This window comes from Brassica napus, chromosome C7, assembly GCF_020379485.1.
Source record: "Brassica napus cultivar Da-Ae chromosome C7, Da-Ae, whole genome shotgun sequence".
Classification (NCBI taxonomy): Eukaryota; Viridiplantae; Streptophyta; class Magnoliopsida; order Brassicales; family Brassicaceae; genus Brassica; species Brassica napus.
Genome location: NC_063450.1, coordinates 33,486,750 through 33,504,099, shown reverse-complemented (window position 1 = coordinate 33,504,099; position 17,350 = coordinate 33,486,750). Strand labels below are relative to the sequence as shown.

Below are 17,350 nucleotides of genomic sequence, written 5' to 3'. Positions count from 1 at the left end.
TAGCCACGTGTTACCATGAGAATGAAATTCAGAATTCTTAGAAAAATAGGTTGGTCTATCTTAACTTATATTATACTTTTTATTAAACTAACTATTAAATTGATAAATAGTGTACAAAAGAATGTTCTGGCACTTTCCTTAAATAAAAACTACGGAATTGCATAATATGATTAACGTATATATGACAATTAATGATTATGAATAACAAATATTTGATAGTATTTTTAGTATTTTAGCTCTTTTTTTTAAATTTTATATTATTAAAAGATATTAAACAACCACATTAACCATACAATAATAAAAAATATTTTTTTTATATGTTATATTTTGAATTTTTAAAACGACTATAAACTACTAAAAACTTTAAATGTCTCACACTAAAATTTTGTGATCAATGGTTTAACTTTTTTTGGTAATAACAAGAAACAAATGATCATAAATCGTATGAATATGAAGTTTCATTTACTAGATATTCATATTATATATTAATATAGTTTAAAATTAAACTATATAACATAGAAAAATACTTAAATATGATAATTTATAAATTTGTATAGAAAAACTATTGAAACCTTAATATTTTAATTTTAAAATTTGCATTCAAAAAATTACACATTAGAAATTTTGTGTTTATTGTATGAGTATGAATTCTCAATAATAAATATTTATATTAAAATATACTATATATCAATGTCCATGTCATTGAAATTTAATTATATACCATAAAATGATTGTTTTGATTTATTTACCAAAAATGTATCGTAAATAAACAAGATGTATTGTTTTGATTTATGTTTTTACTCTAATTTAGTTATATACATAATACGTAAATGAATACAAATAAATAGTAATAGATAAAAAATATTTATATATATAACATTCATTCCGTGCAATTTGCGCGGGTCTAAAGCTAGTATATATATATATATATATAAATCAAATAGTTTTAAATTTTACAGAGAAATTTGTAAAGTTAATTATAAAGAAAAAACTAAACGGTTGCTATATGTTGGGAAAGAGGTAGTATGTTATAATTATATTATATATTGTTTTTTATTGTGTTACGTATATATAAAGTGTTTATTTGTTTGATCATGTTACGTAAATAATAGAAAGTAGATGAAGAATAATAAAGAGTAAGAATCGTAATAAATGAGAGGAAGAAGTAGTATACCAAAGAAGAGAGATGGATGTTATTATGTTCGAAAAGGGGCAAAGTAAAATGAACGTATTACAATCTCTTATATAGACAGAGAATTCGACAAATATTATTGTGAATATTAATGGCATGGGCTCCATCTTCATTTCCTTACGAAACCATCTTGGCTTTTGTAACACTTCCCCTTGGAGACCATCGTCATTAATATTTCTTGTATTGCATTTTAGTTGCCTCGTTAAAAATCTTTCTTGGAAAAGCCAGTGAGAAAAACCATAGCAAGGTAAAAAGAGTACAACTCAGAAGCTCCCCCTCGAGTAGGCGATCATTATAAGTCTTGTTGATGACGCATTCAAATGTTGTAAACATGTTTTCTGAATGTCGTAGTTGGTAATGACTTTGTAAAGAGATCCGCAGCATTGTCACAAGATTGAACATATCTCACTTCAATTTCTTTATTCTTCTCGAGTTCTTGGGTATATGAGAAGAACTTCGGTGGAATATGTTTGGTCAGGTCAATTTTGATGTATCCTTCTTTTATTTGGGCGACGCACGCTGCATTGTCTTCGTATAAAATGATTGGTTTTAGACTGATGTATATTCCTCTACTTGAATGGATGTGTTGACTTATTGATCTAAGTCAAACACACTCTCTACTAGCTTCGTGGAGAGCAATTGTTTCAGCATGGTTGGGGGAAGTAGCTACTAGTGTTTGCTTCTAAGAGCGCCATGATATAGCAGTTCTTCCAACTGTAAAAATGTATCCTGTTTGTAAAAACGTATCCTGTTCGTTTTCTTCATGTGGTCGAAAAATGATCATTTTCGACATTAAGTAATCTGACGACCATAGGAGTACTAAGTGGAGTTGCTTTGTCCATGTTGAATCTTTTCAACACTCTTTTCGTATATGTAGACTGGTGTACAAATATACCTTTTTGAGAATTCTCAATTTGTAGGCCAAGACAATACTTTGTTTGTCCGAGATCTTTTATCTCAAATTCTCCTTTTAAATAATCAGATGCCTTTTGTATTTTGACTTTAGTCCCAATAATATTTAGGTCATCAACATATACGGCAATGATAACAAATCCAGATGATGTTTTCTTGATGAAAACGCATGGGCATATATGACTGTTTACATATCCTTCTTTAGTTAGATGTTCACTGAGACGATTATACCACATGCGTCCAGACTGTTTTAAACCGTATAATGATCTTTGAAATTTTATTGCACATAACTCTTTAAGTTTAGAACTTAGTGGTTCTGGTATTTTAAATCCTTCACTGATTCTCATATAGATATCAGTGTCCAAAGATCTGTATATGTATGCAGTAACAACGTCCATTAGACGCATTTCTAGATTTTGATTAGCTGCAAGACTCATCAAAAATCTAAACGTGATTGCATCCATAACAGGAGAATATGTTTCTTCATAATCGATCCCAGGTCTTTGAGAAACTCCTTGAGCTATAAGACGAGCCTTATATCTCATAACCTCGTTTTTCTCATTTCGTTTCCGAACGAAAACCCATTTGTACCCAACTAGTTTCACAACTTCAGGTGTGATTATAATAGGACCAAATACCTTTCGTTTGTTAAGTGAATCAAGTTCGACTTGTATTGCATCTTTCTATTTTATCCAATCATGTCTCTTTTGACATTCCGAGATAGATTTTGGTTCAGGGTCATCACTCTCTTCATCTATTTCCTTCGAAACAAAGTATGAGAAAAAATCATCAACACCATTCACTTTGTTTCGATTCCATATTTTTCTGTTATGAATGTAATTAATAGAAATCTCATGACTTTCTTCAGAGTCATGATGTTTAACATTTTCATCGACCTCATTGTTAATCTCTTCCAACTTTTCTGCTATATTGGAAGGATTTTGTTTTTCTGCCTCCTTTCGTTTTCTAAGATTCTTATCCTTAGAACAAATAGGTCTACCACACTTCAAGTGTATTTTAGACTCTCGTGTATTATCTTCTACTCCACGTTCATGTGACATTTCTACACGAGTATGAGCATTTGCAGCCGGTATATGTGATTTTGTAACCAATTTGGTGTCTGCAAAAGCATCGGGTAGTTGATTTGCGATGCTTTGTAAATGCATAATCTGACAGACCTCTAATTCCGACTGTTTTGTAGGGGGATCAAGGTGTAGCAAAGATTGTACACACCATTTGATATCCTTTCCTACTTGTTTATTTTCTCCCCCTAGAACTGGGAATACTTTTTCATCAAAGTGGCAATCACCAAAACGTGCCGTAATACGTCACCAGTTTGCGGTTCTAGGTATCGTATAATTGATGGAGAGTCACAACCAACATATATGCCTAACCTCCTTTGGGGTTCCATCTTTGTACATTGGGGAGGTGCAATTGGCACATATACATCGCAACCAAAAATTCTTAAATGAGAAATATTTGGTTCTCGTCCAAATACTAACTGTATTGGGGAGTATTTGTGATATGCACTTGGTCTCACCCGAATCAGTGCTTCTGCATGCAAAATAGCATGTCCCCACACATAAGTTGGGAGTTTAGATTTCATGATCAATGGTCTCGCAATCAGTTGCAGACGTTTAATTAATGATTCAACCAAACCATTTTGTGTATGAACATGAGCGACAGGGTGTTCAACCTCAATTCCAGTTACCATACAATAATCATTGAATGCTTGAGAGGTAAACTCACCAGTGTTGTCCAGTCTAACTCTCTTTATCGGATAATCAGGAAACTGAGCTCTTAGTTTGATTATCTGAGATAAAAATCTCGCAAATGCCACATTCCGAGAGGACAATAGACAAACATGTGACTATCTACTTGACGCGTCGATCATTACCATAAAATAATAGAATGATCAACAAGGTAGATGTATAGGTCCACAAATATCGCATTGAATTCGTTCAAGGAACTTTGGTAACTCTTTATCTATTTTGGTTGGCGATGGTCTTATAATCAACTTTCCAAGAGAACACGCAGTACATGTCATTTTATTCCCCTGATAGACTTCTTGGGGTTTCAGTGAATTACCATGTGAGTTCTCGATGATTTTTCGCATCATTGTAGTGCCTGGATGACCAAGACAATCATGTCATAGTGTAAAATCACTAGAATTTTTCTTAACCAAATGTGATTCAATGACACTTATATATGTATGATGCAGACCAGAAGGGAGTTTTGGTAATTTTTCCAGCACCTTTTGTTTTCCCGATTTTTCAAGAGTAATATACATATACTTCGTTCCATCCTCAGTTGCAGACTGAGTATCAAATCCTTAAAGATATATGTCTTTGAAACTCAACAAATTCCTTTTAGAATTTGGAGAAAATAGTGCATTATTTATCGAGAATTTTGTCCCATTGGGTAACGTAAAATAGGCTTTACCAATCCCTTCAATCAAGTCTGCAGGACCCGATATTGTGTTAATAGTGATATTTGTCGGTTTTAGTTTAGAAAAATATTTTCTGTGTTTCAGAATAGTGTGCGGTGTTCCACTATCTGGTATACAAATATCTTTAGTATTGATCTTGGTTGATGTTCCATTTGTAATGTCCATTTCTGCGACAAACAAAAAGAATTAACATAAGATAATATTATTCATAAAATATTATACATCATTAGGAAACATTAAACACACAATAATTATATATAAGAAGGTGAAAAGCACACAATAATTATACATTAATCTTCCACAAACAATAATTATTTATGGTATAATTGTGGAATTTCAAGAGTCACATGATGGACACTTAAGCTTCCGTGATAGCGGTCTCCTCGAAATCATTCACAAAGTCAGACACATCGAGGTGCGTTGTACCCTCAGAGTGTTCTGCAAAGTTTACTTCTTTTTCTTTCCCTTTGACGGACTCCTTGTATAGAGCAAAAAGGTGTGCAGGGGTACGACATAAACGAGACCAATATCCCTTAGTACCGCATCTGAAACAAGCTTCTTCTCGCTTCTGGGAGGTATTTCCTTGGTGTTCTTTTCCCTTAGGGGATTGCTCAGAGCGGACCCACTGGAATGACTTCCTATCTTGTGGATTGTACTTTCGTCCACGTCCACAGTAGTTTTGACGACCATGACCGCGACCCCGAAAGGCCTTATTTTCTTTGACTGGTTTCTTCGCATCCAATGCGTTTGCTTCAGGAAACGGTTTAGAACCAGTTGGACAAGTCATGTGATTCTTGATCAGAAGCTCGTTGTTCTTTTCTGCTATGAGAAGCGCTACAATCAAATCCGAAAATTTGGTATATCCCCGCAACATGTACTGTTGTTGCAGGGTGATGTGGCTCTTGTGGAATGTGGTGCATGTCTTCCCAAGCATTTGAGATTCGGTGATTGTTTCACCACAGTATTTCAATTTGGTCACAGTTCCTAACACAACAGAATTGTAATTCATCACTTTGTCGAAATCTTGGAATCTCGGACTCTGCCATCCATCCCGCGCAAGTGGAAATGTTATGTCTTTCTGATGATCAAAACGATTTTTCAGAGACTTCCATAGCTCTTTAGGGTCTCTTATGTTGGCATAGTCATAAATAATACTTTCATCATGGTGTCTTCTAAGGAAGATCATCGATTTACCATTTTCTTGAGGCGTTGAAGTATTATTCTCTTTAATGGTCTGGGATAGACTAAGAGATTCAAGATGAAGTTCAACATTTGTAACCCATGAAATGTAGTTGGTACCGGTGATGTCTAAAGCGGAAAATTGGAGCTTCTCCATGTTTTCCATTGAATTTCTAAAATCAAATAATAATAAATAACATAATTAGAAATATTATTTCATTTAAATATTCGAGGTGCATGGATAAGCATTGCGATTACAAGTAATACAAATGCATAGAACATTAAAATAAAAATAAACACATTTTCTTCATGAGAGAATTTTCCAACAAGCAAATTATAGAAAACATCAGATAAAAACCCGATTACAAGAACAAAAATCGGATTAAACATTTTTTTTATGAATGATTTGTTTTTTTGTAGAATATGATTTTGGAAAAATGTGAAATTAAATGAATGGATTTAAGTGTATTTATAGATCTTAAAAAAAACTATTCCTTAGCCGTAACTAACCGTTTGAAAAGTAATTAATTTTTTTTTTTGATTCAAATTTATTTATGACCGTTGGAAGTAAAAACATAAGATAAAATTTGATCGTAAGCAATCAGTGAGCAATTATAAATTTTATCACTTTAAACATAAATATAAATATAATATAAGTGACTCCTTAAATATATTTAGTTATATATGGCGATAAAATTATCCGTCAAATTTGAAAATAAAAATATTAAGTTGATCAAATTAGTAAAATAATGAATCATGATAACATAGTCAATTATAAAATAACACATAAAAATTTTTAGACGGTATACCGGCTATTATGATGCTTTAAACAACCATTATAAAATTAACTGTAAGAAGCGGGGCGGCAGGACCGCACTCCGGTAATTATAAACGCAACAAATAAAAATGGAGGCCCCACTCCGAACATGATAATCAAAAGAAAGAAATTTAATAATAGAGTGATCGTGTTAATAACGTGTTATAATTATATTATATATTGTTTTATTTGTGTTACGTATATATAAAATGTTTATTTGTTTGATCATGTTACGTAACTAATAGAAAGCAGATGAAGAATAATAAAGAGTAAGAATCGTAATAAATGAAAGGAAAAAGTAGTATACCAAAGAAGAGAGATGAATGTTATTATGTTCGAAAAGAGGTAAAGTAAAATTAACGTATTACAATCTCTTAAATAGAAAGAGAATTCAACAAATATTACTGTGAATATTAATGGTATGGGTTCCATCTTCATTTTCTTACGAAACCATCTTGACTTTTGTAACAGAGTTTTTTTTTTCTTTATGATCAAAAATGAATAGCTCTTGTGGTTGGTTAAAAAGGCTAAACATAATTTTGTCAAAACTGAATACCTTCTCGTTGGAATAGAGATAGTAGTATAAAACTGAGTAGCTTCTTGTTGTTGGCAAAAAGGCTAAACATAATGAAAATGTCTTTTTTAACTTTGAAAACTTTTGACGAGTACACAGAAGATTCGACTTGCTTTTCAAACTCTATAGTCTATAAGATTCCGAACAAATCACACAGAAAAGGCTAGCAAAATTCAAAGGTCTCGAAGTCTTTAGATTTTGTCAAAAACCAAACAACATTTTATTTTATTGAGTCAATTTGTTTTTTTTTTTTGTTAGCCTTAATTGCTTCTTTATTTGTTGTATTTTATTGTTTCACTCCAAACAAACAGACAAAACAGCTTTATTTGGCAATGTGCTTTGCTTCCTCTCAGAATGCCTCTGAGTTCGTGTCTGTGAACAGATCTCAAAAAACCCTTCACTTTTCTCTCTCTAGATTCGCACTCTTTCTCTCTCTAAAAGTTCAAAAAGACACAACCCATTGAAATCTCTCTCCCTCGCTCTCGAAGACAGCGTTTTTCTTGCTTTCTTATCCATCTGACAAAAGAAAAATTATCGCTTTCTCCAGAGAAACTCTTTCAGTTTCTTCATGTGAATGTTTGGTTATAGAGAAGTAGAGAGACATCCGTGACTTCTTTCGGAAACGGTGTCGTTCTCTTATTCCCTACTTTCCACTGTTCATTGCTCTGTGGTGGATTCCCACTTCAGTTTTGCTTTTGTCTTCGGTCTCAATTATAAAAGTTTAAATCTTGGACTCTCTATTCCTCCAAGCTGTTTGTTTATGGTAAGTTCAGTGAATCTTGAGGGGGAAACTAGAGCTATTATTTCCAAATTCGGAAAGATCAAAGATTTTCAGACAAGAAAAATGAGATACAGCTCGGTTCGGTTCTTCTTCTGTCAAAGAAAACAGAACAGTCCTTCTTCTGATCAATGACGACCACTACTAAGGTTGCTTCTTCTCGGATTCTGAAAGAAGCAAATGGAGACATCGGTGAGCATCTTCGTAACCATATCCATTTAACCAACTGTATCCACTTGAAGAATCATATGCACAACAACAACAACAGCAAACAGAGTCCGGGTTTAACAAACCGGTCTCTCCTCATGAGAGATCTCGTCCTTCTTCAGAGGTCAAGATCACTCAGAGACCCATCAGCGAGCCCGAGGATGAAAGAAGATCACAAGGGAGGAAGGAATAGAAGATGTGTAGATCAGAACGTGGTTAAGAAAGCTAGTCTTAGGTTGACTAGTTCGTCTCCAATAGTGAGTTGTGGTGGTGGTGGTGGTACATCTAAAGTGACTCCTTCTGATGAAAAACTCGATAAGAGTTATAGAGTCGAAGTTGAGAATGATGCTATTGTGAAGACTCTGTCTGATCAGTTATCAGTTGATAGTGATGTTCGAAATGGGCGTAATAGGCGGAAACTTAGAGAGAAGAGGAGAGCGGTAAGGGCGGGTACTATTAGAGACAAGTACGAGGAAGAAGAAGGAGGACAAAGAGAGCAGAACATAGCTACAACTGTTCCAAGAAACGGTTGTGGACTTCCGTTTAACTGGTCGAGGATCTTCTTGATCTAGCTTTATCCGCGGATACTGTGAACACAGTGAGAATCTGAGAGTATAATGGAAACTGAGTAGAGCGCCGTTAGCTTTATGTCGCAGCTCGCAACCCGTCATAAACCGATGTCCTTGCCGGAAGCTATGACTTCACTGAAGAAGAGTGCAAAGAAAGTTTTCAGACGACAACCATGTGAAGTTTCAATCTTGTCTTCATTTTCTAAATGGGAAGTATAATAACCGATTTCTTGTTGTTTTGTAGTGTCGAAGAAGATATGGAGAAGCTGAGACAAGCTTTGAAAACGCTGTCTGAATCAGAAAAAACAGTTGAGGTATCCACGATAAAGTAACTGGCTCACTGCTGCATTGCTCCAGCTACGCTCCTGATCAACGCTACTGGTTCCGCCTAGTCCTTGTAACAACGCTGCACCTAGACCTTCGGGTGAGATTTGGTTAGCGGTGATAGAGAATGTTCGAGTTAATGGTTAAGAGAGTTCTTTATAGAGAAGGGAAGATCTTTCTATTAGTATCGGTTCAGGTAAAAAAAAAAGAAGACTTTTCTTGAACTGTGTATGTTTGATGATGATTATAACTTTCTGGGTGTTTGCAAGCTCCTACGGTGGAGTAATGTTCAACTCGCCTGTAACGAAAATAACGGCTGAGAATTTAGAGATCACATTTTGAGAGCGTTTGAGGCTGTTCTTGGTTCTCCCGTCACTCTAGCGATTAGAATCGAGTCAAAGAAAGACCTGAAAAACGTTGGTTCATCGTCGTCAAGAGCGAGATCGTGAATTGGAGGATGAGACTGAATCTGCTAGAGGAAAGACTGGAAGCGAGCCAGAAAACAGAGCATTGTGAGAGGAAAAGCGTCGTTGGGTCAGGTGATTAAGCAAGCTGAAGGAAACGGTTGGTCGAAACGCAAAGCGATGCTGATTGCAGATAAGCTTGAACATGAAAATCTGTAAGAATATTATTAGCCGACATTTGTTTTTTTTTTCTGAACAATTGTTAACATTGTTTAAGTTTTGTTACAGGAGACTTGAACCTAGTTCAAGAAGCTTGATATGTTGGAAAGCGTCGAGAAGCGTACGTCGCAAGGTAATCAAATACACAACTTAGGCCTCACATTTTACTAATACCGACTCAAAAATATCCGACCAAAGAAAAAATTATAAGTATCTAGTTGGGTCCAAAAATTTTTTATCCAGAAAAATCAGAAGAAAGAAACAAATAGACCCGGTCCCGAAAAGAACCGATCCGATAAAAATCGATTTATACCCGACCTAAAACCATGAATATTCTGAACAATGATTTCATGTATTCTATTTCTGGTGTTTCGGTTTTCTCGTATCATAAATACCCGATCTAGACCCACTATAGACCTAAAAATTACATGTATTTTAATTATAAACACTAATCAACTCGGAATTAAGAGGAATCGCAAACCGAAAATTTTCAAGTACTTAATTGGGTCCCAATCTCTAAGATCCGAACCTAATTCGAAGATCCGAACGTCGGGGCCTATCACATCCTTTATTTTCTCAATACGTAAGTTTTAATTTTTTTTTGGTTGATGTTTCTAAAATGAAAATTCTTGAATTGTAGGCATCGAGATTGAAGAAGGTGAGGAGGAGAAGGGTACGACTACATTCGTTGTTGAAGATTGTCATGTGTGGGAAAAGTTTATCAACGGCATCCCCTTCTAGATTATAAGATAGGGTTTTTTCTATTACTAGTATGAAGATAAAGCGTTCGTCCTTCGTTTTTCTTATCTTCCTTAGGCAGATATTTAATGTAATTTTTTGTATTTTTTCTTGTTTTGGGTAAGTAATCTTTGTAGCTGTATTTTTTTAAAAAGTATTTTCTTTCCACAACTATAAGCAACGATTCGAATGTGAATCACAATGGATGGTGGCGACAGGGGTTTTCCGATACCGCGCACCACTTTTTATGTCCATGGTAATGATTTTTTATGGTTATGGTCAATAAGTTATCCAACAAAAGTCTCTTGACAAACATGGAATTAAACGAAAATATCGAACGCTAACCCTAGAATTTTGCTTTTGGTTTGTGGAATGATTTACCAAATCCGTTTAACGTGGGAACCGTTCGTTTATATCTTTTGCTTTTGGTTTGTGAATCTTTACTAGTTTTGTAGTTTTGTAGTTTTTAGTTATTATATTTTTAATCATCTAATTTTTGTAAAAAATACTAATACAATATTACATGAATTTCTTAATGGTGAATTCTACTAAGGAATACAATATAAATGTAGGACTTATTATTTCTAAATATATGTATTTTTATCTTATATTATCAAATTATTTTCTAAATGTGCAACATATTATTTTGAAAACAAATACATATCAATTAGAGATTATATATTGTATGTAATATTGGGTTATTTGTAAATTGATGTAATTTGGTTCTTAGTTAATTTCTCTTTTAAGATCTGAATTAGATAAATTTACAATAAAACATCAAACAATTAAATTATATGTTTTGAGAGGTGAAATACCGAAATAAAATAATCACTAAATTGACTTTTCTGTTAATATATTGTAGAGTTTATAACAATTAATAGGGCTGGTATAATATTAAAATTTAATTAGTTGTAAAATAACATGAAGTTGAAATCCTCAACTTTAAATATATTGTATATCTGAGTTCAAAATATTTTAAAAACATTTGAAAATTTTAGATCTAGACGTTATAAAACGATACATGCAAAAGAGATTTCTTTGAAGAGTCCATTATATAATTTTTAATGTAGATGTGAATAATTTTGATCTTTTTTATTTTATAATTTCTCTATGCATAGTTGGCTATGAGGTAAACATGACTCCATTGGGATAAAAAAAAAAGTTCTTCAAACAAAAAATCCTACTATATATTAATTGAGAAGTCACTTAAGTGATTTTTGTTTAGGTGTAATTCATAGGTGAAATATATAATTAATTCTCTTAATTTGATTGGTTGTTGGTATTTGAATTTTCATTAATTTAATTAAATTTTTTAAAAGGAAACTAATCGTAGAACTACCTAATCTAATATATATTACCATACAAACAATTAAACATTTTAAAGATAGAAGAATTAAAATAATTTGTTTAGAGAAACAATTAAATATCATAGATTAAATTATAGAAATTTTGAATATACATATAAATACATATGATATGATAGAAATAATTATATTAAACGATTTTAAACATATCTCTATTAATAGTGGATTCAATAAATCATAGATTACAGAAAAATAAATAATCTAAACCTAATGATATTTTTTCATACTCACAATATGTATATTTTTTCTAAAAATATGTCCAATGATTGCAAAACAGTATTTTTTTTTGTAAAAACATCCGGTCATTTTTCAATGACAAATGTTGATAGTATAGTTGATTTATCACTTTCAAAAATGATTAAAGTATTTTTTATATTTAAAAACAGAAAATATATGGCAAGTATTTAAAAATAATTTTAATAAATGAAAATATTTATTATAATATAAAATTGAATATTATTTATTTTCTATTCATATGAATAAATAGAAAATATTTATTTTCTATTAATATAATTCTTATAACTTTGATTATAATAAAATTTATATGGTAAATCGTTTAAAATGATATTAATCAAAGAAAAAGTTTATTATAATATAAATTGAAAGTGAAAACAAAATATTAATACGAGACTAGAGTTAAGAATCTATTGATATAGTTATGATTATAATTAAATTGAGATGCTTATTTTTGTAATAGGAAACCAAAGAGGATATATAAAAAAAACATGAGTGAAGAATAATAAAACTTGTTTGTTGGATTTTTGGGTTTTATACTTTACGTACTTAATTTTTTTGTTTGCCTAAATACATGTGTTTTGCATATTACTATAATTGTTAACTAGCTGTTTTCCTGCACCATATGCACTGATAAAAAATATAAATTTAACTAAAATTTAAAAACCAAATTTTATTATTGTTTTCTATGTTATTATTTTCTTTTCAATATTTTAATGTAAATTTTGATTTAACTGAACATAAAATTAAGATAAAATAAGTAATTTTGATTATTTAAAATTATATTTTAATGTATAAATATATATAATTGTTTTTGATAAAAAAAATATATAATTTAAAACTATAGTCTTAGATAGATTTTTATCTATTTCTTTTCGATAAAATATATTAAACCAAGTTGGATAAAATGAATAAAAATTTGATATAAAAGTTGTATAATTATCCAAGAGTATAACTACAAATATTTCTAAAATTTATAGATATATAATAAAAGCTAATAATATTATAATTATATATTTAAAAAAATATATAACTTGTAAATCCTTTTTAGTAATAAAATTGTATAATTATAGAAAATAGAAATAAATAATATTTCGGAATTTTTTGAATATTATTATGTTTTTATTATTATGTTCTTTAATGTCATATTTGAATATATTTACTTTAATGATGATATATAATTTACTACTACATTTTAAAAAAAATTAGAAAAATATAAATAAACATTAAATGTAATTGTCCATATTACATTTAATCATAAGCCGTGTCACCAATTCTAATATACCATGTCATATTTATTTAATGAAAATGATTGTACAGAAGACATGTGTCAAAGTCACTTTGTAAATAGTGTCTAGGGGATTAATTAGTTTCAGTTGTTTTTATAACAAGAAGACAAATTAAGTAAGGAAGATCAATATAGATGATAAATTCTAAAATCGATATAGTCGAAGATATAAATTAAATTGATTTTTTAAAAGAATATTTAAAAAATAATGATATGTATTTTTTGGCAAAATAAACCTTTACAGTGTATGATAACAAATTTCTAAGAAATTTTACACAAATTAAATCATGTTATTTTGATGTAATAAAATATTGGACTTTTTGCAGAATTGACCTATAACTTAAAGTCAAACACAAAACTAACCTCCTTTTTTTTTTGAAAATTGGTTTTGCCCTATTCACCCCACAAGTTCATATAATTTACGAAAATGCCATCAATTTTTTTTTCCTTTTTTTTTTCAAAAATGACATTTTTACTCTCTCACCCTCATCATCTTCAAGTAATTACAAGATTGCCATTGTCATCAATACCACAACCACCATGAACAACCAATTTGAAGCTCTTAATGCTCCCAAAATCGATTTACCCTTCTTCTTTTTCCATTCTTGTGAACTAAACACAACATATCTCTCACTTTCTCTCCACAATGAGCTAAAAAAACCCATGATTTTGATTCTAAATTTTTATGGTTCATAGAGTCATAGAAGCTAACGATTCTGGGTGGGTTACTTTCGTTTGTGATTCTGTGTGCTTGGAGAAGCCTTATGTATGCTAAGGAACTTATCTCACCAATTTAAGGTATGACATCGAGTTTTTTTCCAGATCTGTTCGTCAGACGACTTACTGGGAAGTCGTCTGGCTGTAGACAACTTACCTGGAAGTCGTCTGGTCAACGCAGAGGTTATTTTTGCAATTGACTTTGAAATCTGTAACCTGAGACGACTGAAAGTTAAGTCGTCTGTTTTTGTTTGGTTTCAAAAAAATTTCCAAAGAACCTAGACGACTTACATTTCAGTCGTCATAGGTTAGTTTTGCATTTGACTGGATAATTTCAGAAGTTTGACTTCCCCAGACGACTTAATTTCAGTCGTCTGGCGAAAATTAAAATAATAATATTTTTTAAAAGTAGACGACTTACAGTTAAGTCGTCATAGGTTAGTTTTGCAATTGAAAAAAAAAACTTCAAAATTTAATTATACACAGACGACTTATACTTCAGTCGTCCACGAGACGACTTACTTGTAAGTCGTCCAGGATTTTTTCTGAGATTCTGGTCAAACCTCGTAAATCCTGGACGACTTACATTTCAGTCGTCTCGTGGACGACTGAATTATAAGTCGTCTGTATATAATTAAATCTTGAAGTTTTTTTTTTCAATTGCAAAACTAACCTATGACGACTTAACTGTAAGTCGTCTACTTTTAAAAAAAATATTATTATTTTAATTTTAACTAGACGACTGAAATGTAAGTCGTCCAGAAAAGTCAAACTTCTGAAATTATCCAGTCAAATGCAAAACTAACCTATGACGACTGAAATGTAAGTCGTCTAGCTTTTTTGGAGTTTTTTTTTAGCCAAACAATAGTAGACGACTTATTTTTCAGTCGTCCGAAATAACAGATTTCAAAGTCAATTGAAAAAATAACCTCTGTGTTGACCAGACGACGTATAGTTTAGTCGTCTGGACAACTTAGATTGAAGTCGTCCGCGTCTTCTCCGCTAGTTTTTAAGTCTTTTACGTTAGTTTTTGAATAACTTGTATTTTTAAGAGTGATAAGTAACTTCAAGATATGTAAAACTCATATTTACAAAATATGTTCTCTCCCTTAGTTTTACTAAATTTGACTAAGTTTTTCAACGCAAACTTATAATAAAATATGATATGCTTTGACTAGTTACTATTGTTTGTTTCCATCTCTTATGTATTATTGTTATAGACAATAATGATGACTATTGTTATGAGTTGGAAGAAGAGTTAAAATACTTCTTAAAATGTTGTATCAATATAAAGCTACCAACATTCTTGTTTATTAGATGAGAAAAAAGGCCATTGGAGTTTATTATTGCATATGAGAGATCCAAAGATAAGAAAAAGGCTAATGAAGTCTATTATTTCATTAATTTGTAAATGTGTAAACACATTGTTAGCACATTTAATACATCTTGGAAAACATTATTACTGATTTTACAAAAAATTCACAACTAAAAGAGTAGACATGCAATCACAAAACAGACCACAAACAAAACTATTATAGATCATTCCTCTACAAAGACAAGCTTGGATTCCACTTGAGTAGACAAGACCACACGACTTTTAAGAAGTCCAGACGACTTCTAAGAAGTCCAGACGACTTCCAAGAAGTTCAGACGACTTTGTGAGAAGACTTTTAGGAAGTTCAGACGACTTCCAGACGACTTTACAGGAAGTCCAGACGACTTTACAGGAAGCCCAGACGACTTTACAGGAAGTCCAGACGACTTTGTCAGAAGACTTCCAAGAAGTCCAGACGACTTCCAGACGACTTCCAGACGACTAACAGGTAAGTCGTCCCAGAAGTCTTCCAAATCTGAAAAACCTGAATATTAAATCCAGATCTGAAAAACCTGCATATCCAAAAACGTTCAAATGGCTTAAAAACTGAAAAAATGAGTGAAAGATTATATAAATCTACCTTTACAGAACACACAAAAATACATATCTAAAAATAATAGATCTACCTTTAAATTAGTGGAAGATGAGTACCATCTAATTAAAAACCTGCAAAAAAGATAGATTAGTAAGAAAGACATGAGACAAAACTGGAAAATTCATATAAAGTTTGGTGTTTTCAAGTCAAAGAGATTAGAGTGGGTTTGGAGAGTTTTAGTTTGAGAAAAAAGTAAGAACTTTATACAACAAGAAGTTCCCAAATGAAGAAAAATCAGACATAAGAACTTACCAAAACGCTCAGATCTATTATGAAAGGGAGACTTCGTCAGAAGACTTCCATAAAGTTCAGACGACTTCTTGGAAGTCCAGACGACTTCCCCGAAGTCCAGACGACTTCCCCGAAGTCCAGACGACTTCCCCGAAGTCCAGACGACTTCCCCGAAGTCCAGACGACTTCCCCGAAGTCCAGACGACTTCCCCGAAGTCCAGACGACTTCCCCGAAGTCCAGACGACTGCCCCGAAGTCCAGACGACTTCCCCGAAGTCCAGACGACTTCCCCGAAGTCCAGACGACTTCCCCGAAGTCCAGACGACTTCCCCGAAGTCCAGACGACTTCCCGGAAGTCCAGACGACTTCCCGGAAGTCCAGACGACTTTCTGGAAGTCCAGACGACTTTGTCAGAAGACTTCCAAGAAGTCCAGACGACTTCCAGACGACTAACAGGTAAGTCGTCCAAGAAGTCTTCCAGATCTGAAAAACCTGCATATCAAATCCAGATCTGAAAAACCTGCATATCCAAAAAGGTTCAAATGACTTAAAAATAGAGAAAATGAGTGGAAGATTAGATAAATCTACATTTATAGAACACACAAAAATACATATCTAAATTTAATAGATTTACCTTTAAATTAATGGAAGATGAGTACCATTTGATTAAAACCTGTAAAAGAGATAGATTAGTAAGAAATACATGAGACAAAACTGAAAAATTCATATAAAGTTTGGTGTTTTCAAGTCAAAGAGATTAGAGAGAGGTTGGAGAGTTTTAGAATGATGAACATTACATTTTGTTGCAGCCATTTGAGAGGAGGAGAGAGAATGTGTAAATTTTCTTTATATAGGGAGACAAAAAATCCAATTAGATTAAATATTTTTTACTCAGACGACTTCCTGGACGACTTACATTTCAGTCGTCTGGTGAAGAAATTAAAACAGACGACTTACATGTAAGTCGTCCAGAAGAGTTTAATATTTTTAGCGGGAAATTAAATATTTTTAGCGGGAAACTAAAATAGAAGACTTTCCAGACGACTTACAAGTAAGTCTTCTGGTTTAAATTATTTAAGCGGGAAAATAATTTTTTTAAAAAATTTTAGGCGGGAAATTTGGACGACTTACATGTAAGTCATCTGTTTTAATTTCTTCACCAGACGACTGAAATGTAAGTCGTC

General features: G+C 32.1%; 2 protein-coding genes across 2 annotated transcripts; one reads left to right on the top strand and one right to left on the bottom strand.

Annotated features, from left to right (window-relative positions):
* Positions 1-4,911: 4,911 nt before the first annotated feature.
* LOC106435894 lies at positions 4,912-5,889 on the bottom strand. Its single transcript, XM_013876830.2, has one exon. It carries the CDS (start codon positions 5,887-5,889, stop codon positions 4,912-4,914), a length of 978 nt encoding a protein of 325 aa, XP_013732284.1.
* A 1,590-nt stretch (positions 5,890-7,479) lies between these two features.
* On the top strand, positions 7,480-10,616 carry LOC106435889 (protein STICHEL-like 4). The gene is given in 11 exon segments (XM_048762363.1): positions 7,480-8,668; positions 8,671-8,711; positions 8,713-8,773; positions 8,776-8,852; positions 8,922-9,005; positions 9,007-9,197; positions 9,271-9,282; positions 9,285-9,320; positions 9,323-9,620; positions 9,694-9,757; positions 10,265-10,616. Coding segments are annotated over 11 exon segments (1,608 nt in total). The 5' UTR covers positions 7,480-8,032; the 3' UTR covers positions 10,373-10,616.
* The last annotated feature ends 6,734 nt before the right edge of the window (positions 10,617-17,350 follow it).

What these genes read in the sequence shown, in the direction of transcription:
- LOC106435894 (XM_013876830.2), bottom strand. Translation starts at nt 5,889, where the DNA reads ATGGAGAAGCTCCAATTTTCCGCTTTAGACATCACCGGTACCAACTAC.